This window comes from Streptopelia decaocto (assembly GCF_964273445.1).
Source record: "Streptopelia decaocto genome assembly, chromosome: 24".
NCBI classification, from domain to species: Eukaryota; Metazoa; Chordata; class Aves; order Columbiformes; family Columbidae; genus Streptopelia; species Streptopelia decaocto.
The window spans coordinates 3,926,477-3,951,987 of NC_138679.1; the positions used below are offsets into that span (position 1 = coordinate 3,926,477).

At 44.6% G+C, this 25,511-nt stretch overlaps 1 protein-coding gene across 1 annotated transcript; it reads left to right on the forward strand.

The window, feature by feature from the left end:
- The first annotated feature begins 669 nt into the window (after window positions 1-669).
- On the forward strand, window positions 670-24,111 carry HNRNPM (heterogeneous nuclear ribonucleoprotein M). Its single transcript, XM_082071933.1, has 16 exons — window positions 670-1,142; window positions 4,293-4,462; window positions 9,970-10,022; window positions 10,857-10,864; window positions 10,948-11,041; window positions 14,594-14,791; window positions 15,178-15,331; window positions 16,540-16,589; window positions 16,882-16,942; window positions 18,612-18,713; window positions 19,305-19,349; window positions 19,706-19,780; window positions 20,900-20,998; window positions 21,486-22,267; window positions 22,544-22,595; window positions 23,402-24,111. The coding sequence occupies exons 1-16, from the start codon at window positions 763-765 to the stop codon at window positions 23,563-23,565; spliced, it is 2,487 nt and encodes an 828-aa protein (XP_081928059.1). The 5' UTR covers window positions 670-762; the 3' UTR covers window positions 23,566-24,111.
- Window positions 24,112-25,511: the final 1,400 nt, after the last annotated feature.

Below are 25,511 nucleotides of genomic sequence, written 5' to 3' on the forward strand. Positions count from 1 at the left end.
TGAAAGAACCTTCCCAGCTCCCCCCCTGCCATGACAGGGACATCTTCACCAGCTCAGGTTGCTCAGAGCCCCGTCCAGCCTGGCCTGGGATGTCTCCAGGGATGGTTCATCCACCACCTCTCCGGCCAACCTGGGCCAGGCTCTCACCACCCTCAGGACAACAATTCCTTCCTCATGTCCACCCTGAATCTCCCTCCTTTAGTTTAAAACCATCACCCCTTGTCCTGTCACAACAGGCCCTGCTCAAAGGTCTGTCCCCATCTTTCTTATGGGCCCCTTTTAAGCACAGAAAGGCCGCACTAAGGTCTCCTTGGAGCTTCTCTTCTCCAGCTGAACACCCCAGCTCTCTCCCCTGTCCCCAGCAGAGCTGTTCCAGCCTCGGGTCATTCCTGTGGCTCCTCTGGCCCCTCTCCAGCAGGTCCATGTGTGTCTGTGCTGAGGACCCAGAGCTGGACCAGCACTGCAGGGGGGTCTCCATCAGAGCGGCAGAATCCCTTCCCTCGACCTAATATCCCCTGATAATAAGATAATACCCCCTGATAATAAGATCCCCTGAGTTAGCTGAGTGTCTCCCATGCTGGTGGGGCCTCACTGGAACTGCACTTAAGCACTTACGTTTAAACCTCCCTCCCCCGCGGGGCTCCGCGTTGGGCCCGCCCGCCACGCTGAGCCCGCCCGAGGCAGATCCGGTCTGACGGGCCCTGAGGGAGCAGCGCCCGCAGCGTGGCCCGCCCTGCCTCCTCCTCCTCCTCCACCGGGCAGATGCGGCTCCCTCAGCTCCCTCCCAGGCCCCGCCGGCCGGGAACGGCCACTCCGGCTCCTCCAGCTCCTCCGTTCCCTCCGGGCGCGGCCGCGGCGCCCGGGCCCTGCGCGGGAAGCGAGAGGCCGCCGTACGCATGCGCAGCGCCAGCGGGCGCCATCGCCGGCCGCCACCGTCCCGGCGTGCCCCGCGCGGCGCCAGCGGGGCGGGCTCTCCTCACACAAAGGCGCAGCGCTGGGAAAATGGCGGCGACGGCGGCGGTAGCGGCGGCCACGGAGAGCGCCGGCGGCAAAATGGAGGAACCGGCGGCGGCTGCGGCGCCGGCGGCGGCTCCGCCACCACCTAACGGGGCAGGCGGTGCTGCGGATGCGCCCCCCAAGAGGTAGGGTGGCCGCTGTGGGGGCGCGCTGCCGCCTGGGCCTGCCGGGCCGCATGCGGCCTCCCCGCGCCGCGGGCCGGGCCCAGGCCGGGGCGGGAGGGGGGGGCCGGGGCGGCCGCTGCCGCGCAGGGGAGGCTGTCGGCGGGGCCGGGCGGGGGGGTAGAGCCGCTGCTGGTGCTAGGGCTGCTGTTTGCATCCAGGGAAGCCGGGCGGGGCCCACCCGAGGCGTCGCGGAGCCGCCGCGGGAAGGCGCGTTCGGGGGATCCCGCCGGCTGAGGGGGGAGCGCGGGAGGAGCCGTTCCCGCATCCTGCCGCTTTGTGTACCGCACGGGGGGGGGTTTGCGTATCTTTTTCGGAAATACGTTTGTGCTGGGCCTTAGTGGACAACTTAAAGCCTCCTCTAGAGGCTGTGCCAGCGGGGTGGGTTTTGGTGTTCGAAGTTAATGACTTCTGGTTTTATCAACGGCATGGTGTAATAGTTAAGCTCATCTCTCATATTGTTACAGCACTTAATAGAATCGTAGAACAGAAACATTTGGAGCAAAGTGTGCTTTGTTTTGTGGTTGATGATTTGCCTGTGGAGTGGGTTAGGAACACGAGAGACAAATGCCTCGAGAGCGAGTGTTTGCAGGTGATGCCAGGCCCTAAGTAAGGGTTGCGTGTGTGATGTTAATAGAATGTTACAGAAATATAAAAAAAAAATCTGCGGGGGTTACAGCTGTAGGACTGTAAATGTGGGGATGATGAGCAGAAAAAGCTCAAAAAGCTTTCTTGATGCTAACCTCATGTTGGAAAGCTTCTCAGTTACCAAAACTCTTTCAACACCAAATTGTGGAATAAAGAACACGTTTTCTTCGCTATTTTTTGGCCCTAGGCCTTAAATGCCGTGAAGATAACAATCAGCGTTTTGAACCTGATGGGCTGTGAGTAATGTTTTAGACTTGAGGTCAGGTTGATTTATCTGAGGTGTGTTACATAGTTGTGTCAATCAGGCTGCTGGTCTGGTACGCCCAGGCATGTTGCGTGTCTGTAGTCTGACCCAGAGATGACAGATCCCAATAACAGAGGCTAGCTTGATGGGCTGTACTTAATTGGAGATAATATGGGTATGGTGAGGCGTTGGCGGTGTGTCTCAATTTGAAAAGCCACTCTCATCTGCCTCTGCTGCCTGAGTTTGTGGATTGAGGTTCACAGGACCAGGAAGGCAGTCAGCGTTTCAAGTGTTACTTTTTGGGAAAAATAAAATATCCTTTTTTTTTTTTTTTTTTTAATTTTCTACCCCAACACAAAACAGTTAAAATGTGCTTGTGGCAATAGAAAAAATATTGACATATGCAACTCTTTCTGCCTTCTTCCTGCCAGGCAGAAACAGGCATGCCTGTTCAGGAGCGGAGGCGGCTCTGATCCCAGAGCTGGGGATCCCGGTGCCACCATTTCAGGTGACATGTAATATGTTAGCAGGGCTAGGAAGGATCTTCCCTCCATCTTCTCTCCTCTGCATGTTGGGTTGTTGGTACATGGAGGATGTTCAAGTTTTGTCTTGGATTCTGTTTACGCTTCAAAACTTGCTCTTGGTGACTGGAGCAGAACCTGCAGCTCTAGGTAATATGTAATCAGTAATTTGTCTTGTATGAGGAGATGATTTATCCCTGGAAGTATAAGTAGAGATGTCTACTTTGGTCTGATTCCCTCCACTTCCCCTCTCGGCTCCCCTTTATATTTGGAGTTTCTCCAGAAAGCTTATCTCTTTATCCAAATTCAATTATATTTGTAATATCAAGCTCCAGGTGGCAAAACTCACATATCTACAGTGATAATGCCAATATTGATGTGAATGTACTTACAGTGTTGTTGGTGCAGGGAAGGGGGATCTGTCTATGTACTAGATTTTGATTCTGAGTGATTTCTGGTACGCTTTTTGGGTCTAGGAGGTATTTTTAAGAAATCTTACAGAGGAATGTGCATAATGGTTAATTTATTTGGAGGAAGTAAGAACTTCCTTTTCAGCTCCTGCTTCTATACACACCACAAACAAGAGACGTTTTCTTCAGTCTTGATGAAGCATTTTGGTTTTGTAACGCAAGGGGAAAAAAATAGATGAAATAGCTTCTGAAAATAATTATTGAAGTACATTATTTTCTGTAGATCTTGCATTAGCTTTGGTGTAAATGGATCACAGTCACTCTGAGTGATTCTTTATTGGGATGAGCAAAGCTGCTGTTGGAATCTTATTTCATTCCAGCTTGGGGGTTCTCACAGGCAGGTGGGGTCTGTTTCGGGTGGGATGTGGGGTCTGTTTCGGGTGAGATGTGGGGCTTTTCCCTTCCTGCTGTCTAGACATCCCTTAAAAGAAGCTCGGTTGTCTTCACACTTGATAAAACACCTTTTTTAAGTGGTTGCTGAGGTCCTCTGTCTGCCTGGCCTTGTCTTTTTGGTGTGTGAAACCCATGGAGGTGGTGTCTGAAATCCTTGAAAAGAGAAGAAGCTTCGCAGCTTGAAGTAGTTTCCTTGACATTTCTTTTGACCTGGCTGGACTGCGTTACACTGAATATGATAAGGAATATGTTCTAGGCTAATGCTTAGCTTTAATGACAGGTACTGTAGCTTGCATGAATTCTTTACAGATATATGAAAACTTGAGGGTTTTTTTTAAGCTGACTTGGGAGCCTTAAATGCAGGATTGCAAAAAATACCGTTCTCGTGTAAGACTACAAATATGGTGGATCAATGTGTTATTTCACTTAAAGGCGTTGAAGTAGTACAGTGTGATAAGGAGAAAATAAATAGATTGAACGGCTGGTCTGGAGCATCGTGAGGAGATGGAGTAAGGCTTGGTTGGCTTTAAAGGCATTCAGCTTATGAAATAAAAAAACTTCAGTTACATGGGATAAATGGGGGAGAAGCGAGTGGGTTTTCATGACCTAAGTTGTTTTCTCTTAGTAAATCTGTGTTACAATACACTATGTAGCACTGGTACTGTGCAGATCAGCTTTGATTGAAAGGTTTACAATTCTGCAAATGACATGAATGGATGAAACTTTGCAAGTTTGGATTTAGTTTTAAGAATGTATCAAGTTATGTTCCAAGAGGTGGTATGACATCGATCACATGCCAGAGTAGTTAACGTGTGCGATTATCTTTGTTTGCTTGCAGTGAAAGTGAACGACCAAGCCAAAATGAAAAAAGAAAAGAGAAAAGTGTCAAAAGAGGAGGAAATCGCTTTGAGCCATATGCTAATCCTGCTAAAAGATACCGAGCTTTTATTACAAATATTCCGTTTGATGTGAAGTGGCAGTCTCTGAAAGACCTGGTCAAAGAGAAAGGTAATGTACACCTCAGGTGGCCAAGTGATGTCTGTCATCTTACTTGTGGCTGACTTTGTTTGTAAACTTAAGAGCTGAAGTTCTGGGTGGACTTAGTGACATGAGTTTTGTAAAAGGTCTTCTGGAAGCCTTTTTGGGTGTTGCACAACATCTCGCTGGCAGATGGATAGTTCCTTTATAGGCATGTTGGCATCCAGCTAATAGACCGTCATCGCAGATGTAACAGAGTATTTTTCTTAGGGGGGAAAAATGAGGCTTTAACCAGATTTTAGCCTGGACATGCAACAAAGCTTTCTGAAGCATTTTAATGTCTTTTGGCTAATAAAGGTAGTTATTTACTGCTCATCTGGTGTGTGTATATATAGCCGTGTCCCTAAACTTTGTAGTGATTTGTGCTTAGATAAAGATCCATACTGCTGTTTGATAGCAGTAAAATGTATTTAAGGGTGACCTGCAAAAAAAGAAAAAACAGGTTTGTGCTTTGGCATGTGCTGCAATGTACTTATGGCTTTGGAAATCATGTTCATGGTGTTTCCCCCTTCCCCACTTCTATTTAACTGTCCCACGTGAATGGGAGCTGCCTTAGTTTGTTGAGCTTAGCATCTTCATCTCTTGAGGAAGATGAAGAAATGGAGCTGACTACTCTTAGGTGGTGACAAGTCTTAAAAATAGCGTTATTTCTTTAAGCTTACTAGTTTTCAAGTCACCTTGGAAATGCAGCGGAATGGCAAGAATATACTTGGCTACTCTATCTTTAAAATGTCTCAAACCAAGTTAAGAGTGACTAATATGACCATTCCTCTTGTGGGTCACTTCTAAAATACATAGCATCAGTCATAAATGTCTCGCAAAATAGTGATCAGTGTTCACTTGTATGTGACCTAGGTAAGGAATGTTAGTTAATGTGTTCACAAGGTGTGGCCTATGAACGGGAAAACAAATTTCCAAAGGGTTATAAAATGTCTGTCTTTGGAGGCAAAATGGAACTGAGTCTGCGTAATGAACTTCAGGACTATAAGCCCTGGGAAAACTCCATAATTAGAGGGTGTGAAATGTTGATGCTTGAGATTCAGCAGTGGTTTTCTGTAATATGAAGAATTACAGTCTTACAGACTGCTTTAACAGGCCCTAATTATGAATGGTCCCTTGCCTTAAACTCTGCTTTCACTTTGCTACGCAAGGTACATTAGTTAATAGGAGTATGTGTAGATGTCTAATTTTAAGTACTATGTTGAATTCCGTTCCAAGTGTCTTGTGGTTTCTCTCCAGTTCACGTGGATGGAAAAGTCCGGTGTGAGTTTGTTTCCTGCCTTGCTGTTCAGCTGCTCATTCCAGCAGATACTCCTAGGGGAACGTTGAAACCTCCTCATTCTGTCTGCAGGGCTTGTTACGCTAAACATTGAGAAACCTTGTTCTTGGTTTTTGGGACTGCTTGTTAAAATACAACAGTTTAGATCTGCTGCGTAGTTGCGATTCATTCTAATCAGTCACTGACTTCTACCAAATTGGTGCTCTCGTGCTGTGCTTGAACTTGCTCAATCAGTACTTCTTGATACAAGGCATAGTAGTTCCAAGAACCAGGAATGTGACTGTGGAAAAACCTAAACGTTAGAATTCTTGGTTTGTAAGTGTTAAGAATTACAGGCCAAACGTTCAAGGTTTTGGGAGCATGTGAAACAGATGTGTACACAACCGGTAACCAGAGGCGTTTCATGACTGCTCCATTGCTTGGCAGTCGTGAAGACGTAAGCTGTTAGCAGCAATGGCCTGGCAGGTTGCGGAACGTAGGAGGAGTTCACCTCACTGGGCTGGTTTGCGTCAGTAAGTATGGTTTAGGAGCCACGAGCTTTGAGGTCTGCTCGTATTTCTGCAACCTGGTTTTCTCAGATGCGTGCATCTGAAGTCTTCTAAAGGTGACCTCTCTCTCAAGAGTAATGCCTTGGTTCAGTTATTTCAGTGTATTTGTTGGTGAAACTCAATTACAGGTATGCAGTATGATATAATTATTAATGACATTAAAAAATGTTCTTGTTTGAAACTCCCTTGTATTGGCTGACAAACACAACTGACGTAATCAGCATTGATAACTGGCAATTGGTGAATGGCTTCAGGAGAAGAATGAGGCAGCAGTTCTTCAGCATGTAAGTGGAGTCTAAATGTAAACATGATTGAATCCTAAAGAGCTGTCTTAATCTGTCCCCCAACAAATGGCTCTGGTTATGTAGAAAAATGGTAATGCTTCATGGCAGCTTGCTCCATTTCCAGAGATCTTGGGAACCTTTGTGGCCTTCTAAACGTGTAACTTGTGCCCTCTTGGTATTGTACTCGATCCCAGATGTTAGTACTGGTGAGCTCTGTAAATGAAAGAGGAGCTGTGACTAATTCTGAATTGACTTATGTTGAAATTATTAGGCTTTTGATTGCAGGGTCCTCTTGAATCAGTCACATTGCTTGTAGTTCTTTACTTCAGAAGATAATGGGACACTCATATCATTTTGGTAATGTCTTGAGAGGCTTCCTTCTCTATCTAGTATTTACTTTTGACCATGATATAAAGCAGTTACCCCTTTTTCAGTTTCTGTGCTTCTGTTCTTGCTGAGACTTGCCTCTCTGCACCTTTCATGCCTTTCAGAGCTTCTTGGTTTGTCGCTAACTATTAAAATCATATTCCCCAACTTCAAAATCTTCAGAGTTGACATCTGTGTCTGAGCTTGTTATCCTGGTTACTTCCCAGATACGTCTGGAGGGCTGGGTGATTCCATCTGAGCCATGCCTCAGCTCACAATACTTGTCTGAGCTTCTTAACAGTCATTGGAGAATATCTGAACGCTGCAGACCAGCCTGGCTTGAACATCTCCATTTTCCATGCAGATAAACTTCCTTGGAAAGTGGATATAAAGTTTTGAGGGGGAAAAACTTGATGGCTGCAGTGTTAAGTAACACTGGGTATTCCTTTGCAATAACTAGAAATACAAACTAATGATTTCTGCTTTAATGTCTTGTTTTAAGAAACATTGGGTATCTCAAGTGTGAGGTTTAAAATAAATAAATCTGTCTCCTCCAAGTTAAGCCCTAAAGACACCGTGGGGAACACATTCCGTAATTATACTTGCATTGACTTAGAGCTAGTAATTTTTGCAAGTTTTATCTCACTTTGGAGGCTGGTCCATTAATAAACTTGGGTTCCTTAAGTAACAATCTCTTGTGCTTGAAAGCAATTTCTTCACTTGTGGCTATAGGCTACATTTCCTGATGTAAACCACCTGTTCTCTAGCAGAAAGAAAATCTGCCTGGATCACTCTGCGTTTCTTTTGCCCTCTGAGGTGGGGTTAGTATGTGGATATCTGCTGTTATAACTTTTCCATGGCTTAATTGCCTGTGCACTATTGTAGGCCACCCTTGTCCACCCCTCTGCTTTATCCCCAAGGCCTGATGTCCTGATATACTGTGGTTTAGGATCTAGAAAAAAGACAAAATGTGACCCAGGTGTTTTTCAAGTGAAAAAAAAAAAGGCATTTTTATTGCATTTGTTCTGTACTCTGGACTTGGTGTCTTGGATACTGAGCTGTTACACTCTGTGTCATTCTCCTTCCCCCTGCTTGCTTTTTTATTTAATTTGGAGGAAGTTCAAGTGTCCTCTGAAGGAAAACAGCTACTTCAAGATCTGTATTTATTTTTTTTAACATAGGTATCTATAAGGCTACGTGAAGCATTGAGCGAAGTTAGCACATCCCCTTCCAAGTATTAACAATTGCTGCTGTAATAGTGGGTCAGAGGTCAGATTCATTAAAAAAGTAGATGTTAAATCATATCCAATATGTTATGTTCAAGCTCGGCGAACTTCTGTGGAAGTTTTTGTGTGGATCTGAAGTAAGAACTGTAGCTGAATTTGATTAGTGGTTGGGAAAGGGGAGCCCTCAGTCCAGGGGCTCAGTAGCGTTATTGGGAGCAAAGTCACAGACTTCTGGCCTCTGTGAAACGGAGCAGTTTTGTACTGTAGGTAATCTGGGCATTTGTTGTCTCACTCCGTAAATTGTTGAATCACATTTGCATTCTCGATCCAAGTTTGGTTGGACTCTGGCTGCTGCTGTTGAGATGGTTGGCTTCAGAATGGCTTGGTAATGCTGAATATTTGAATATTCACAGCCACCATGTACCACCAAGGAAGGCTGTGTGCAGTGCAGTCCCTTCAGTACACACACCCTGGAAACAATTCTATCTGTATTACATCATCTCATGCTGTTCAGATTATAGGATGGGATGAATTTTGTTAGGCTTTGTTTCAAGAAGTATTGTTTAGATAGTGAAGCTCTGGATAGTAATTGAACACTCTGATCTGCGCTGTCCCTTTCAAAGGGACTCGTTGGCCTCTATGCATCTCAAACACTATCCTCATAAAAACATTAATGATTCAGAGCTTATTTACTCTGTCTAGGTAACTGCTTTTTTGGCTGGAATGCTGATATTGCTAAGTTATTTTTTGACCAAGACACGGAGATTTTAAAAAAAGATAGTGATTTCATTAAGCATTCCTTTTCATCCAGCTTCGAGAGGGACCCTTCAGGATGTTCGTTTTGCATAACGACACTGTCCTATAAATGACTGGTCCTGTGGGAGGTCAAGCTTCTCTCTCCATCCCTTGCTGAGATGTGACTCTGGTTCCTTGCTCAAAATATGCTACCAAGATGGGTCACGGTTTCCCCTGAAGACTGCTTTCCGCCTTTCCGAGAATGCACCTTGGAGTCCTCCTGTCTTAAACCTCCAAATTAGGACTTCTAAAACCAGAAAGAAAAAGTGAAAAAGGGGTTTTCTTGGATGATTCTTCTGTATGCCAGTCACTTCAAAGGCAGCAGCCATTTCGGTAGTTGTATTCTGGAGGCACGTGGTTATGTGGTTATAAAAAGGCAATCCTAATCTTGTGAGGAAAGGTGCAGATGAAGTTTTCAATGCATTTTGTCTTGAGAGTGAATATGGCAGACTGTTTAATACCACTTATTGAAGCTAAAGAATGGACTTTATTGTGGCTTAACAAAAGGCTAAAGAAATCTGCTGAAATAAATAGCAGATAATAAATGATCTCTTGGTTCAGTCTGACTCTGGATTTCAAGACAAACTTCCAAAAACTAAGGAAAGCAAATAACTGCTCAAGTTCTGGACTATGGAGACAGGATTGCATACTCTGTAAAGCAAAGGAAACTTGTTCTTGCAGATTTTCCCATGGATTTGGATTGCCTCAAGTAACGAGTGGGTCTTAAAGATCAAGGAAACCGATATTGTGGAAATAGCTGGCTTTTGAAGTGGAGGAAAATCAAGAACATGTTTAACTGCTTTGAAGACTTTACTGCATACCTGTAATTGTCCAGTTTTGTGGTCTAGAGAACATGGAGTGTTTCTGGGCTTGCTTATAAGGCAGAGGCTCCATACACGGTTGTTGATTGTTCTAAATTCCCATTGTTTTCTTGGCTTTTCTCCCTTGGTATATGTGTCGTCTGGAATCTGATTTGTAGTTGGTGAGGTAACATACGTGGAGCTCTTAATGGACGCTGAAGGAAAGTCAAGGGTAAGTGTTTGAGAGATTTCTTCTGTGGATTTTCTACATGACAAATGTAACTGTATGGTGGCGTGGAACGAAAGGAAGTCAGGGAGGTAGAGAGTGTGTATGTTTAGTGGCTATTACATAGGATCGCTTACAGCTTCTTTTGGGGCGGGGAGGAGGTGGGATGGGGCCTCGTAAGCAGCGTTAGGGTGGTTTGTCCACTGTGTTCAGTTGGTGTTGGCTGTTCGAATGACCCAGGGACCCTAGCGGTACGGAATATTAAAGTAATCCTTGCGTTTTGGAAAACGTCAGTGTAGCGGTTTGCTGAATTTGTAAGGCCAGTGCGCAAAAGCAGGTTCTGTAAACTACGCTTCCTGTGCCAGTAAACAGAATTCCATTCCTAAATGTAAATGCATATTGCCTTCATAGGTACTTAAGTCCTTTAGTCCAGCAACAGTATCTTATGAGGAAAAAGATAGTAGAAGCACACCTAAGTGTACTGAAGGATATGGATTTAGGGTGAGAGAATATGGCAAAGGTTTCGCTGTATGACAGAGAAGAGCAGGTCACATGTAGCGTGTGGTATTTTTCTTGGAGAATCGGGACTTAGTTCTGTTTGTTACAACTTCAGAAACTACAGTTTAATCCTGTTAACGCGTAAGAAATTATATGTTATGGAATTCAAGTATTGAAGGCTTTATTGGGTAAGATTACATTTATTTTTGCTATCAGGGCTAACTGATGTGATTTGACTTTTTTTTTTTTAAAAAAAAAGGTTTTTGTGTGTTTTGTGCTTTTACTTACTTTGCTTCTTCTTTCTTCTCTCCCTGTTGTTCGCCTGTGAAATCGCCTCATCAGGGATGCGCGTAAGTTCACTTATGAATTTCTAGCAAGAAATGAGGAACCTTAAGAAATAAGCAATGTTCTTAGATGTCTTGTATCCCTACAGCGTTGTTGAATTCAAGATGGAAGAAAGCATGAAAAAGGCTGCAGAGGTTTTGAACAAGCATAGTCTTGGTGGAAGACCATTGAAAGTGAAAGAAGTAAGATGTGCATCTGTTCTTTCCGTATTTTGACTTGGAAGGTGAAGGGGTAGTTCTTAGTTGAAATTTATGGCTGAGTAGTTGGCAGATAAAAATAATTGACAAAAGCCAGGACTCATCAAACAGGATTAAGAACAAAAAAGACATCAGCCTTTTTTTACCAGCAACATGTAACGCTGAACTTGAGTTTGAACACGATTATCAAGACTAACCTTGATTTAAAGAATAGGTGCTGGTGGTAGCTTTGCAGAACTCAGACAAAGCAAGAGTTTGCCTTTAACCACATGTATATTTTCTTATTAAGTGATTTGAAGAAGAAACCTGCATAAGTACTGTTTGTTCTTGACTACCTTCGCTTTTAATTCTGCATCTTTATAATGTATTCCACAAGCAATTCCATGAAACAAGCTGGTTTCTGAAATACTTCCAAGATTTACTTCCATTTTAGCGGCTTTGTTATTGTCAGCCAGTGTGACATGCTCGACTGCAACATGAGTTCTTAACCATTGACAAGTTTAAAGTTTGGTACCAGCAGTTTGGAACCTGTAACTGCATTTAAAGTTCAATTAAGCAGAAATAAAAGAGACTGACTTCAGTGTTAGCATTGCCCTGGGGTATGTGAGCTGTGTTCTTGGCTAGGTGGACTTCATGTTCTGTTGTGCCCTGCCCACCCAGTGGGTCAAAGACATCCGCATGAGTCTAAGGTAGGAGACGTGTGGAAGATCTGCCCTTAGCAGCTTCTTGCTGAGATCTGAGGAGCGCTTGGGGTGAAGGATGGGGACAAGTGGTGGCACTTCTCAGATCTCACAGATTTTGTAAGTAGAGCGGTGAGTTCTGGGAGTGGTGAGCCTGCAGCTGAGCACGAGCCATCTCCTGGCACTAGTGACCTCTCGCTGCTCTTTAAAGGAGGGACAAGGTGAAGTGGAAGGTTAGAAAAACACAATTGCACCTGGAAGTCAGCAGGCACTGGCCTCTCGAAGGGGATTGTGGAAGAAAAAGCTGTTGTGAGTGGGCCACTGGGTCAGTTTTCTGGTTAATGATACACCATGAATACTGGAAGTCATGTTGCCCTTTGGTATCAGTCCTCGAGAAGAGGTGGTTGTAATTTGACCGATGCTTTATGACACTGTTGTTATACTTGAATGCTTCTGCATTTATGATACAGACAGAACAGAAATAATACTCGAAATCAACGAAGCAGTAGTGTACCAATATTAGAGGCTTTAGCAATATTTATCCCAGCCAAGTGCCCTAATCCCACTCTGTGGAATTAATGAAGTTATTGTGGGAGATCGTTAGCAGCGGTTTTGCCAGCTCTCTGCATTGGCTGTCTCACTGCTCAGGAGCATGAAGGCCTTCAAGTGACACAATCAAAATGAAGGGCAGAATAGATAAGGCTCTTTGCCTGATCAGAAGGTTTTAGTTTGTATGATAATGCTCCTGGCGTCACAGAATGTCAGGGATTGGAAGGGACCTCAGAAGCCCATCCAGTGCAATCCCCCCGCCGGAGCAGGAACACCCAGATGAGGTGACACAGGAAGGTGTCCAGGCGGGCTGGAATGTCTGCACAGAAGGAGACTCCACAACCCCCCTGGGCAGCCTGGGCCAGGCTCTGCCACCCTCACCGGGAACAAGTTTCTTCTCAAATTTAAGTGGAACCTTTTGTGTTCCCGTTTGCACCCATTACCCCTTGTCCTATCACTGGTTGTCACCGAGACGAGCCTGGCTACATCCTCCTGACACTCACCCTTTATATATCTGTAAACATTAATGAGAATGCAGCGCTGAAGGCAGCACACAGCCATGGGAAAGAGGCACCTGAACCCGCCCATCAGGACCAGGAGAAATCTGTGCTGGGAGCTCTTCCTGTTGTCCTTGACCCCTCTCGCCAGGTTTAATTCTAAGGAGGCCTCAGCTTTCCTAGTTGCCTGCCTACACCCTCTGACAACAGCCTTGTATTCTCCCCAAGTGGCCAGCCCCCTCCTTCCATGATCTTAAAACTCTCCTCTTCCACTTGAGCTTACTCAGCAGTTCCCTGTTTAACCACGCAGGTCTCCTGGCTCCCTTCCTTGACTTCCTATGTGTCGGGATGCTCTGATCTTGTGCCTGGTAGAAACAGTCCCTGAACACTAACCACTAACTTGGGCCCCTTTACCTTCAAGCAGCCTTGCCCATGAGATTTCCCCCAGCAATTGCCTGAAAAGGCCAAAGTTTGCCCTGCTGAAATCCAGGGTTGCAATTCTGCTTGCTATCCTCCCCCTGCCACAGGAGGTCCTGAGCTCCACCATCTCATGGTCGCTGCAACCAAGGCAGCCCTCAACCTTTACCGCTTCAACCAGCCCCTCCTTCCTTGTTAGTGAGGATGAGGTCCAGCAGGGCACCTCTTCTAGTCGGCTCCTCCACCCTTTGCATCAGAAAGTTCTCATCAAGGCACTGGAGGAACCTCCTGGACTGTATCTGACTGGCCGAGTCGTCCTTCCAACAGACATCAGGGAAGTTCAAATCCCCCACCACAAGCAGGGCCTGTGATTGTGAGGCTGCTCTCAGCTGTCTGTAGAGGCCTCACCAACTTCCTCACCCTGATCTGGTGGCCTAGAATAGACGCATCCTATTGGAACTTATCTAGTTTTAATCAATACCTTTTTTTAACAGTGAAATAGGAAACGTAAATTGAGAAGTGACTTGTGTTCACTTTACTGTGTTCTCCACCTCAGGCTGCTATGATTTTCTGTAGCTGAAATAATCGTGTGAAAACTATCCTTTCTCCTGTTTTCAAAATGTGCTGTTGTCTAGGCTTAAAATTCAAATCAAGATTCAAATTAACTTGAATATCTTTTATTTTTAAAGCATCTGTATTTGTGACTAATTAATTCTATTTGACTTTCTTCATCAGTCTCACAGTGCTGGTGCCTTTTGCTCACTGAATAGTGTGACATTTCCAACCTAAGTAACATACATTCATCTTGTATTGTGAAGGTGCTAACCTTCACTTTCAGTATAACGTGACAATAATTCATCTTATTTCCTTCCTTGAATTCATCTCGATCTTCTCTAGCATGTCCTAAAATCATGAGATTGTGTAGTAATAGGGGGATAAGTTTTTTTGGGGGTTAGGAAGGCAGTGTGGGTGGGGAAATAAAGGCATTGCTTAAGCTAATTTTCTTGTAATTTTACACACTGTCTTGTAAAGAAGTCCAAGTGCAAAGTAAACAAGTTGTTGCATTGTTTTGTAGATGTCAAGGGTTAGTTGACATTGGTTTTCCAAAACCTTCCCAATACCATTCTGGGTTTATCGGTCTTCGGAACAGATTCACTGTGAGCTTTGGTGTTGGTATCAAATAATAGAGAAAAACTTTCAGAATCAGGGGAAATGCGTGAGTAGGATTAACTTGATAACTTGAAAGGTGCTGGCATATTGGTTAAAAGAAAATAAATTAGTGGATGGCAACATGTGAAGTAGTTGGCTGGAGGTTTTGATTGTTAGTAATGCCACTAAATCCCCACAGCTTTAGTGGAGCATGAAGGGCACAGCCTCTGTTTGTGTTTTTGCAGGATCCCGATGGTGAACACGCCAGGAGAGCGATGCAGAAGGTCATGGCCACAGCCGGTGGGATGGGAATTGGTCCAGGCCCGGGCGGCCCCGGCATGATCAATATCCCACCCAGCATCCTCAACAATCCCAACATACCCAACGAGATCATTCACGCCTTGCAGGCAGGGAGGCTCGGGAGCACTGTCTTTGTTGCAAATGTAAGTGCTGTGGAGTCAGTGAGCAGAACATCTGGGTTTTAACTGAGTTAAATCTCACTAATTAGAAGAAAAGCTTTAAACTTGCAGCTCTGCTCCAGTAAAATTGAGGAGTAACTGAATCTGTGGCTACTCTTGTTGATTCTCTGTGCTAGCGAAGCTGTAAACTAAGATGTAGCCTATATGGCATTTATTAATTTGTATTTTTGAACAGAGCTAAGAACATTGCATTAAACTCTTTAGCATTCTTTATGCTATTTAAATTTTATCCAATCCTTGAAGACTCTCCATTCTCAAGATTGCTGGTATCAGAAAAGGAAATTTAAGAAAGCTAAAGCTGTTTCTTGATGGAAATCTTTCTCATCCTTCCAATATTGCTTGTGTTTCAGCTGGATTACAAGGTTGGTTGGAAGAAACTGAAAGAAGTATTCAGCATGGCTGGCGTCGTGGTTCGGGCGGACATCCTAGAAGATAAAGATGGCAAAAGTCGTGGGATTGGCACCGTCACTTTTGAGCAAGCTATAGAGGCTGTTCAGGCTATATGTATCCTTGAAGGTTAACGATGGTAAATAGTAGTCAAATAACTTTGGTAAACAGGATGAAAATACAAATTGTAGTATTACGAGTGAGGATATTCCATGTCACAGTAAATCAAGCCATTGCAGTGGACAGAAAAAATTAAGAAAACGGAAAAATAAGGAAAAAGTCCATCTTGAAATAATTGGTGTTGTTTGAGAATCATCAGCAAAGTGGATTCCCTTTCCCACATGGATTTATGCATTTCTAGGTCAAGTAGTCAATTTCTATCTCAAAGTTGTAGCTATTAGTAAAATGCAGTTTCTGAAAAAATTCCCATGAGGGAGGTGAAGGAGAAGTGCAGTGGAGCCATTTGCAGTGTACGATTGCTTGACCTACACACTACACTACACTTGATCTTAGCCAAAAGGCCGAGAAGCGATTCGTGCACTAGGGCGTAGAGCTTGTCACCTCTTGCTAGTTAGACTCTCTCACCTATTGCCACTGTCTCATACTGTTGCCGACCATGGTCTCGACCAGAAAGAGAGCTTGTCTGAAGAAGACCGTAGCAACTCAGACTGTCTGCCCCGAACCGTGGCTGTTCAGGTTTCTGGCTGCAGGGAGAGCCAGAGCCTGCTGCTGCCGGGTGACGATGGCAGCATCCCAGCTGTGTGAGATGTGAGCGGGTGCAAAATCTGCTCTACATGGTTGTGTGTCCTTTTCAGGAAGGACGGGCCAGCCAGGCGTGGTGGTGGAGTTGCTCTTTACGTGAGAGAGCAACTACAATGTATTGAGTATTGTCCAGGCACGGATGAGGAGCGAGTTGAGAGTCTGTGGGTGAAAGTGAAGGGGCAGGCTGGCAAGGGTGATACTAGGGCATATTTTGAAATTTGATTTGGAAATGTTGAGAACTTTTGCATGTGTTCTTCTGTTTTAAATGGCTAAATTAACTGATGAAACACTTAAACATCTGGGCCGTTTGGAATCACATTTGAGCGAGCTCTTAATGAACTGTTTAACTCACGTTTTAATTATACAAAGCTATTCTTTGAATGTTTGGCTATTTGGATTTCAAAGCTTTTCAGTTTTGGAGAAAGCAGAAGGATTTTTGATAATCCGTGATCAGACAGATGTAGTTTTCTGACCGAGTTTTTGTATTTTGCATCAGATAGCGCTTAGAGCTTTAAGACTTTGTGGTTCTAGCTCTTGAACAATGATCCTTAATGAAACAATAGCGATGTTCAATGGGCAGCTGCTGTTTGACAGACCGATGCATGTAAAAATGGTGAGTATGTCAAGTTCTTACTGCTTCTTGAACTGCTAATTGTGCTTTTGATTTTTGGACGACGTGAGGTTGCCACGTCGGGTCGAAACATGGTGGGAAAACTTGTGACTTGCCTAATTCGCAGTCACGTCCGCTCACACCATTGGGGAAGGTGAATTCTGCTTATTTTGCTAAAAGACAACAATAAGTATAGTGTGGATTGCTTTGACTTGAAGTTTCTATGTTTTAACTAAAAATAAAAGGGGGAAGGAATAATTTTCTCGGAAACTTTAATGTATTGAATTGTGTTTAGGACGAAAGAGCCTTTCCCAAAGGAGACTTCTTCCCTCCAGAGCGACCCCAACAACTTCCTCGTAAGTCTCTCCTGCATGATTGAACGTGTTATATATATTTCTTATGTTGCTGTTCAGCAACTGGGGCCTGATCCCAGCCCCCGTAAAGCTCTGGTTCAAACTTTGGAAAGCTGGGATCCAAATGCTCTCAATAATATCAAAGGGGGAGATAATAGAGAAGAGCTGCTCAGTCTTGTCTTTTTTGGTTTGTTTTTGTTACTTTTTTCAGCTCATAGCTAGAAGCTTGTTTTAAAACAGTATCCCATTCACGTTCTCAAGGCTTCCAAATCTCTCAATTGCAATTCAAAGCCCCCAGTGCCTCCTAAAACTACTGTTAATGGTGGGGTTTAACAGAAACGTAATTAATCAGTCCATAGAGAAAATTGTGCCTCCTTTTATGTGGTGATATTCTCGGTATCTAAAGTCTTTCCTTCAATTGGAAGGGCTGAATTAAAGACCTGAGAATCTTCAAGGTCTTCAGGTTTCTAAAGGGGAAGCAACGAGCTGGGGCTGGACCAGCTCAGCTCCAGAGGTCCCTTCCAACCTCAGCTGCGCTGTGATACTGGAAGTATTGAGCAGGGAGGGCCTGGGTTGGAAGGGAAGAGCTGGAGGCAGCAGAACACAGGCGTGAGTTGTCAAAATACAACAAAAATGGCAAGTCTGGCTGTTCACCTAATTCTCTTAATTCAGCCAGTTGCTGTTTTCTTAGGCATGGGAACCAAATCTGTGGCGTTGCACAATTTTAGCCATCGACAATCAATCTGTCCCTTAATTAGTTCAGTTTTCTGTGGATCAGCAACAATATCATTCATGGGTTTTATTGCTGCCTTGGCTTTCTCTATGGTATATCTCTTTTTCAAGAGAAGGCCCTTGGGTTCCTATTTAATGATCTTTGTATCAAACTCAACACGTACCAATGGAAGCCTGTTTCTTGGCCTTTAGCGAGGCGGGGAAGGGATATCTTGTGTTGTTTTAAAACAAGGTTCAATGCTTCCTGTGTTTTTGATGCTGAGCTGCAATTGAGAAACTCCTCTTCCATAGGCAAAAAATGCCACTAAGCTGTTGTTTGATGCAAGTGCGAGCAGAGAACTCTTTCTTCCTGATAAACTATAAGGAAAATGTGGGGGCTTTTTCCTTCTTTCTTTGGACTGGGGAATCCTTAATTAAGATTCAAAGATTCAAAATTCTGCTTGGGAATGATACATTTTGTTTGCTCAGAGAAGAGGCTGGCTGTGTGCTCTGAATTCTATAGGTGGCTATCATAATGACAGGTTGAAATAAGCCATTTGTTGATCAAGGGTAATATCGTGCAAAGATTAGAGGATCTTTATACTAAATTGCCCACTCTATTCTCCTTAGATTGAGGAGTTGCACAAAATAAGCAGTGTTCTAGCCAGTTATTTTTCAGGAGTCAGCTTAAAAAAAACCAACCAAACAAGCAAGTTTTCTCAGTAGTGAGATGGAAAATGGATTATGAGGAAAAAAAAAAGAAATAAAAATCAAGATAGTTTTTAGTATATTTCAAGACACATCTACTCTGAATATACACGTTCATGCTTTAAGTACACACCCCAAAGTGGGAACACAGCAAGCTTTTTGGAGAATGGAAGTCAATTACTTAAGAATAAAACTTGCTGTTTTGTCAAACTATGGAAAGAAGGCTTTTTTGATATCTGAATATTTTCTTCAGATGGTCTTGGTGGTATTGGCATGGGATTAGGACCTGGAGGTCAACCTATTGATGCAAATCATTTAAACAAAGGCATGGGAATGGGCAACATGGGACCTGGAGGTAAGAAGATTACTCCTATGCTTTTGTTTCATGAGAGCTTTAAGCTGTGTAGAAGGTAGATAGCTGTGTTTTGCCTACACAAAACGTTGAAGTGTATTAGGAGTGTAAAAACCAAACGAGTTTTTGTTGAGCTAAATAATGAGCTTGATGATGGAAACTTGAATTTAACCAATTGCTCCAGTATATTTTTCACTATGGCCAAGGCACAGCTCTCATTTTCTGACTCTTGAGCATGAGCAGCAGACACTGCAAATATACATTAAACTTAAAACCATCTGTCACTTTCAACACTTATTAGTGGGCTTGCAAATCTTTGTTTAGGATATGTTGAAATAGCACAAGTTTTAAAGAGCCACCTAAAAAGTAGCACACATTCAGCTTTCAATTTATAAATGCCTATGGGTTTTTTTTCCCCTATTTTTGCTTTATTTTCTGAGAAGGAATGTTGCAATCTACTCCGAGTTATCACATGTAAGCTCTTCAGTCCAAACAGTGGACATGTTGTATTGGCTTTTATTTCTCCAGCCAGTCTAATGGCTGAACTTTGCTAGAATTACATCTGCTACATAAAGCTTTCTCTTTTATTTTGAGGAATGGGAATGGAAGGCATGGGCTTTGGAATGAATAAAATGGGAGGTAAGCTGTGTTTTTTGACATGTGTATATAGCTTGGGCAGATATCTGTGTTCTTTGAAATCGTCACCAATTTAGTAATAACTTGTTCTTTTTGAGTATTAAACAGGTGTATGGGGAAGGGTTAATACCTCAGATAAAACATGGCCAATGTTTTTTTTTTGTCGTGTGACTTAAAAGTGCTCCTGGTTTAGGAGATATGGTGTCACCAAATTCTGACCAAATCTTGTGTTGCGGAGCTGCAATAGAGCTGTCTTGGTGCCTGCGGGAATGTCCCGTGAAGGCAGCTGATGTGGGTGAAGCTGGTGTTGAGTTGAAACGCGTTGTGCTAAAGAATCCCTGAAAAATCTTGTCTTTTAGGAATGGAAGGTCCTTTTGGTGCCTTGGAAAACCTCGGTCGCTTCCCCGCTGGGATGAACATGGGCAGAATGAGTGGTGAGCGTTTAGGTTTTCTTATATATCCAACTCATGACTTCTCTTCTCTGGATGTGTGACACTGGAGAGACATGATAAAATGATCAGGAGAACATCATAAAAAAGCTTGTCTTGCTTTGAACCAATGGGATTGAGATCATCATCAGCAAGTTTGCTGATGACACCAAGTTGGGCGGGAGTGTGGAGCTGCTGGAAGGCAGGAGGGCTCTGCAGGGGGATCTGGACAGACTGGAAAAATGGGCCGATTCCAGTGGGATGAAGTTCAACAAGGCCAAGTGCCGGGTCCTGCCCTTTGGCCACAACAACCCCCTGCAGCGCTCCAGGCTGGGCACAGAGTGGCTGCAGAGCAGTCAGGCAGAAAGGGACCTGGGGGACTAATGGACAGGAAGCTCAACATGAGCCAACAGTGTGCGCAGGTGGCCAAGAAGGCCAATGGTGTCCTGTCCCGTATCCAAAAGAGCGTGGTCAGCAGGACAAGGGCAGTGATCCTTCCCCTGTGCTCTGCATTGGGGAGGCCACACCTGAGTATTGTGTTCAGTTCTGGGCCCCTCCGGTCAGGAAAGAGATTGAAGTGCTGGAGCGGGTCCAGAGAAGAGCAACAAGACTGGGGAAGGGACTTGAACACAAGCCCTATGGGGAGAGGCTGGGGGAGCTGGGCTTGTTCAGTCTGGAGAAGAGGAGGCTTAGAGGTGAGCTCAGCACTCTCTAGAACTACCTGAAGGGCAGTTCTAGCCAGGTGGGGATTGGGCTCTTCTCCCAGGCATCAGCAATAGGACAAGGGGCCATGGGCTTCAACTCTGCCAGGGGAAATTGAGGCTGGAGATGAGAAAGCAATTCTGTGCAGAGAGAGTGGTCAGGCATTGGAATGGCTGCCCAGGGAGGTGCTGGACTCACCGGCCCTGGAGGTTTTGAAACTGAGATTGGACACGGCACTTAGTGCCATGATCTAGTCAATGGACTGGAGTTGGACCAAGGGCTGGACTGGATGATCTCTGAGGTCTTTTCCAACCCAGTCCATTCTGGGATTCTGTGAACCTTTAAAAATCATGCTTGTATTAAAACATTCTCTCCGGAGTCACTTAGACACCCTGAACAATGTATCAAACTTCATATTTTCAGAGATGGATCGTGCCATGGGTGGAGGATTTGAAAGAGAATTTGGAAGAAATGAAATGGGAATGTCTCGTAGTTTTGGAGAGACCTTGGAGAGAGGAATAGGTAAGTACAGGACGCTAAGTACTTCTACCTGCTTCTCCTACCTGAACTCTAGATAAAAATCACGTGTGTTTGGTTCTAACGATCTGAATGATTCACGATGCAGTCCTGTCACTAAACCCATCTGTAGTCTAGACAGTAGGGAGGAAAAATGTGGTGAAACCTTAATTTCCTTCTTTTCCTCCCAGACATTTTAGGAACCTGGTAGAGATGGGCATCACACATTAGATGGTTTGAGAGAACACCTTACTGTGCAACCTAAGGATATTTCTTTCCACATGGAAAGGCCAAACGTGTGTTGTGACTTTACAGAGGCCGTTCCGCCATGGTTCTTGTGCGGAACTTCATATTCTGCAGGAACAAAGCATACAGTGTGCAGTCACTTTTCTGAAAGATGACAGAGCTTAAAGTATTTCAGCAGTGTAAATATGTGTTAGGGGTTTTTATTTGTCCTTGTATGATTATTGATGATCTGTGTGTTGTGTTCCAGGTGGTGGAAATGCCAGCATTCCTGGGATTGAGAGGATGGCACCTGGCATTGATCGTATGGGCTCGGGAATAGAAAGAATTCCTTCCGGGATGGGGCACGGGATGGAGAGAGTAGGGTCAGAAATAGATAGGATGGGGCTCGTTTTGGATCGCATGAGCTCCAACGTGGAGCGAATGGGGTCAGGAATTGACCGCATGGCCCCTCTGGGCATAGACCACATCGCTCCTAATATTGAGAGGATGGGCCCAGCTATCGAGAGGATGGGTTCTGGCATAGAACGGATGGGGTCTGGAATAGGATTTGGTATCGAGAGGATGGGCGCTGCCATCGACCGCGTTGGCACCACCATGGACAGAATGGGATCAGGCGTAGAGCGGATGGGCTCTGGCATGGAGAGGATGGGGATAGGCATGGAGAGGATGGTCCCTGCCGGAATGGGCACCGGAATGGGGCAGGTGATAGAGAGAATGCCAGCCGGTTTGGATCGTATAGGTGCCACTCCTATGGAAAGAATAGGAATAGAGCGTATGGGTGCTGCTGGCATGGAGAGGATGGGCTTGGAGCGCATTGGAGCCACTAATATGGAAAGAATGGGTCCTGCTATGGGTCAGGGCATGGGAGCAGGAATAGATCGAATGGGACTTGCGATGGGAAGCAATTTTGAAAGACCCATGGACATGGAACGTGGAAACTTTGCAGGCAATTTTGCAGGCTCCCTTGGAGGAACTGGAGGACCTGCAGCTGGGGTGGCCAGAAAAGCCTGTCAGATATTTGTGAGAAATGTGAGTAGCCTTCTTCCTCCCTCCTGAAAATGTTACTGATGTGATCTCCTTGGTGCTCTGTTGACTGCAGTCAGCATATTAATGTTGGATGCTGCCAAGGGTGGGGTTAGGCAGGCTTTTGAGTTTAAACCAGTTCCTTAACTGGAGAAGAGCATCTGTAAAGGAAGATGCTGAACTGGGGCTGTCCTGGGATGGAAAATGTTTTTTGAAGAGCTGGTGGTGCTTGCAAGTTGTTCGGCAGACCCTCAGTAATGGTCTGTTCTTCTCTTTTCACAGCTGCCTTTTGATTTTACATGGAAAATGCTGAAAGATAAATTTAATGAATGCGGTAAGTTACTTTATCAGCAGGAATGACTTTGAGAATTGAATATGAATTAAGCAGTTAACTCCTGGTTCTGTGTGTCCCTGACACGAGTGTCTTAACTAAAATCTCACTCAGACTTAGCGAAACACTACATCTTAAACTTGACAGGTGTCGTGAGGATGTTTACCATCCCTGCTATACCAGCAAGAGTTCTGCAATGCTGAAATAAATGCCTGGACATTTGATAACCCCGTTATCACATGCTCTTTATTTTAAGTGTTTATTCCGTGCTCCGTCTCAGGGGCTGGGTTACCCTGTAGCCTCTTTGTAGTTGCACAAAGAGATAGGAATTGAGATAGAAAAGTCCTGACAACTGCTGAAAAGCACCCGCACAGATTCTTTATATCTAAATGAACGTGGTTATCTGGGAAAATTGTCCTTAAAAAAAATAATAATTGAAAAAATTGGGAATTCAGTTGCTGACTGAGTTTTGCTATTGAGCTTTGGGGGTTTTCTCATGGCAATGGTTCGTGTCCCCTGATTTGCTCCCCAGTTTCTCGTGCTGCTTGTCCGATGGCAAAGCCTCATTGGTTCGGAGCTCATTACCTTGTGCTTTGCTCCATTTATCTGCATCTGAGAATCAAGAACCAGCCTGAATTAATTCACCTTTTAAACCAAAAACACTTCTTTAAAACGACGACTTGCTAACGTTGTCCTGCGGCTTTAGGTTTCAGAGTAACGCTCATTTTTCAAGGTCTGTTTTCTGATTGAAAACTATGATTTGGTAGAGCGTTGCGAGGTTAAACAAGAGCCTTTCTTTTCTATTTCAGGTCACGTCCTGTACGCTGATATCAAGATGGAGAATGGGAAGTCTAAAGGCTGTGGCGTGGTTAGATTTGAGTCCCCAGAGGTGGCCGAGCGAGCCTGCCGCATGATGAACGGCATCCAGCTCCGCGGGAGGGAGATCGATGTGCGAATCGATAGAAACGCTTAAGTAGTTGCCTTTTTAACACTGATACCAGATTTTTGAATTTGTATTTTTTCTTGTTAACCATTTTAATTTGACTGGATGTAAAGGTGTTAAGACAATTCAGTTGCTTTCTGGAGTAATTTTAATTACTTTTTTAACAAATGGATTTCCATTTTACTGGTTTTTGCATTGAAACAGCAATGTGCACAATCTTTTTTTGTAGTTGTGGCATCTCGTTGACATTACAGATGTAAACAGTATGACTTTGATAATAAATGCAAGTTAAAGATCTCAGTCACAGCATCCGTTACTGGCAGCACGTCTCACGCTTGCAAAACCCTCTGTAAACCCAGCTCAGTAAACTCGAATTTTGTATTATCTCGTGAAGCGTCGAGAAATGTTCCTCTTTGGTCTTATTTTAGATGCGTTTGCGTTGGTCTCCGAGTGTCTTCGGGGTGCAGGCGACGTCCCTTTCCTGTGTTCACACCCAACCCGTGACCACTCGTAGTTTTTCTCCAGTGGCAATGCTGATTTTAAAAACCAAAACAAATAAACCATCCTCCACCTTCAGCTGTGTCGATGCCGTTCTGAAGGCCTGAACCGACAATAGGTTTTAAAACCTTGTGGGTTTTGGGTTTGTGGGGTTTTTTGGAGCATTTTGCTGGGTGCAGGCGGAAAGCAGGAGGTGGGTTATTTCACCTTCTGCAACAAGTAGCATTTTAATAATGCAAATTAAAAGTAGGAGTTCTTGTGGCGGGAGGGCTGAAGCTTTATGCCAAAGACAGGGTTTCTTGCCCTTAGTTTGAGATGGGTGTAGCCGCCAAAATTAAACTTCTTACAGCAATGGGAAATTAAGAGAATTCTTATCGATTGCCTCTCACTGATCTCTGCTTTATGATACTGCAGGAGAAATTCTAAATGGGGAAAAAATAGCTTGAAATAGCCCTAATGATTATTAGAATAGTACAATGGGGAGAGGCTGAGGGAGCTGGGCTTGTTTAGTCTGGAGAAGAGGAGGCTTAGAGCTGAGCTCAGCACTCTCTAGAACTACCTGAAGGGCAGTTCTAGCCAGGTGGGGATTGGGCTCTTCTCCCAGGCATCAGCAATAGGACAAGGGGCCATGGGCTTCAACTCTGCCAGGGGAAATTGAGGCTGGAGATTAGAAAGCAATTCTGTGCAGAGAGAGTAGTCAGGATTGGAATGGCTGCCCAGGGAGGTGCTGGACTCAGCGGCCCTGGAGGTTTTGAAACTGAGATTGGCCATGGCACTTAGTGCCATGATCTAGTCAATGGACTGGAGTTGGACCAAGGCTTGGACTGGATGAGCTCTGAGGTCTTTCCCAACCCAGTCCATTCTGGGATTCTGTAAAGTAGGAAATAAATATCACAACTTGGACTCCTACTCTTCCCTGTCAGCATCAAGTTAGAAACACCTTCTGCATATTTCAGACCATCCATTTTTACTATCGCCTCTTGTTTTTTCGGTCAAGAAAATCGCCTGTAAGAGGTTCCTGCCCCTTCCCTCTTACCCCTCAGTAACAACCCTGGAAACAGTTGTGGGATGAGAACTCGGTTGTAGTTAATAATTTTTTATATTACCTTTTGCAAATAATTAGCGAAACTGAACCTCAAACCAGCCTTGTTACTGCAGAAAACGTACAGAGGAAACACGGGCTGCGGCCGCTGGGGGGAGCACGAGGAGCAGATCCTTGGGATTTTTGTATTTTGGAAGAGAAAAAAAAAGATCTTATTGCATTTTGCTTCACAATAAAAATGTCGTTCAAACGTTGTTGGCGTTTCCTTGTGGGAGGTCGGGCCCTCGCCGGCACGGTGGCTCTTTGCCGGGGCCGGCACGGCGATGCTGGGGGGTGTTTTACCCCCCGGGTCCGGCACCTCGATGCTCTGGGGGGTTTGACCTCCCGGTGCCGCCTCCGCTCCCGGTTCCACATGCGGCCCCCGCTCCTTCTCCCG